The sequence below is a fragment of the Buceros rhinoceros genome, unplaced genomic scaffold (genome assembly GCF_000710305.1).
Source record: "Buceros rhinoceros silvestris isolate BGI_N320 unplaced genomic scaffold, ASM71030v1 scaffold750, whole genome shotgun sequence".
NCBI classification, from domain to species: Eukaryota; Metazoa; Chordata; class Aves; order Bucerotiformes; family Bucerotidae; genus Buceros; species Buceros rhinoceros.
This window is the reverse complement of record NW_010391071.1, coordinates 29032-29880: the sequence shown is the minus strand read 5'-3', so window position 1 is coordinate 29880 and position 849 is coordinate 29032. Positions and strand designations below refer to the sequence as shown.

The following is an 849-nucleotide window of genomic DNA, read 5'->3' as shown; positions in this document are numbered from 1 at the left end:
CCCAGGATAATTATTCTGACAATTTTTTCTTTCCTTTTCTGTTCTTTCCAGTTGAACAACAGCAGAAAAGTGAGGGTGGTAAGGAGTTGCGGAGCTTAAGCCCTCACCGTGGCTTTGACAAATCACAGTTAGACGACTGCCCAAGAGACTCTGGCTGTTACATCACATCAGAAAATTCAGATAATGGTAAAGAAGAAGTAGATCCAGAAACCCTGTCTGACATGGTGCAGTCAGTAACAATCACTGAGCCAAACTGATGCAGTCCTGCTGCTTTTCTGCACATTTTGAGAAAAGGCAATCAGATTTGACCGTATTATGGCACAGAAGCAGAATGCGAATTATTCTCTACACCGACAATCTACTTCTGTCTGATGTATGATGCTCTAAACTGTTTAATATGCGGACATTTATCAGCTAAGCATTAGCTGATACTAAGAATATCTCATGCTTTTCTTTTCAATGAATCCACAGACATTTCACTGAAAAAGTTTATACATATGTTATTTATAGATACTTGCACAGCAAATGCATTTTCTATAATAGAGGATTGTTTTAGGCAGCAGTACATAACCCGGACATACTCATTTCTGGAACTGTCCAAAATGTAAATATTGTACATATTTATTTTAAAAAGATACAGCTTAATCACACTGTCTCTATTTTCAGATGTGTTTTGCTGATATTTGTACAGACTGTATTTTCATTGATGTATCATCATAATAAAAAGGTTACATTCAAATCCAACTTTGAAAAGTACCAAGGTAATTCTCATTAATATTAAAGCTGTTTCATACCATTGTTCTCCAAAACGGGCTCTAAAGTAGACTATCATCTCCTACACTTTATCCT

At 36.0% G+C, this 849-nt stretch overlaps 1 protein-coding gene across 1 annotated transcript in view; it reads left to right on the top strand.

Annotated features, from left to right (window-relative positions):
• Positions 1-443, top strand: part of SAMSN1 (SAM domain, SH3 domain and nuclear localization signals 1) — a 34990-nt gene extending 34547 nt beyond the window's left edge. Inside the window, exon 8 of the mRNA XM_010139847.1 lies at positions 52-443. Coding sequence (XP_010138149.1) covers positions 52-257 — 206 coding nt within the window. The 3' untranslated portion in view covers positions 258-443. The remainder of the gene's footprint in view (positions 1-51) is intronic.
• Positions 444-849: the final 406 nt, after the last annotated feature.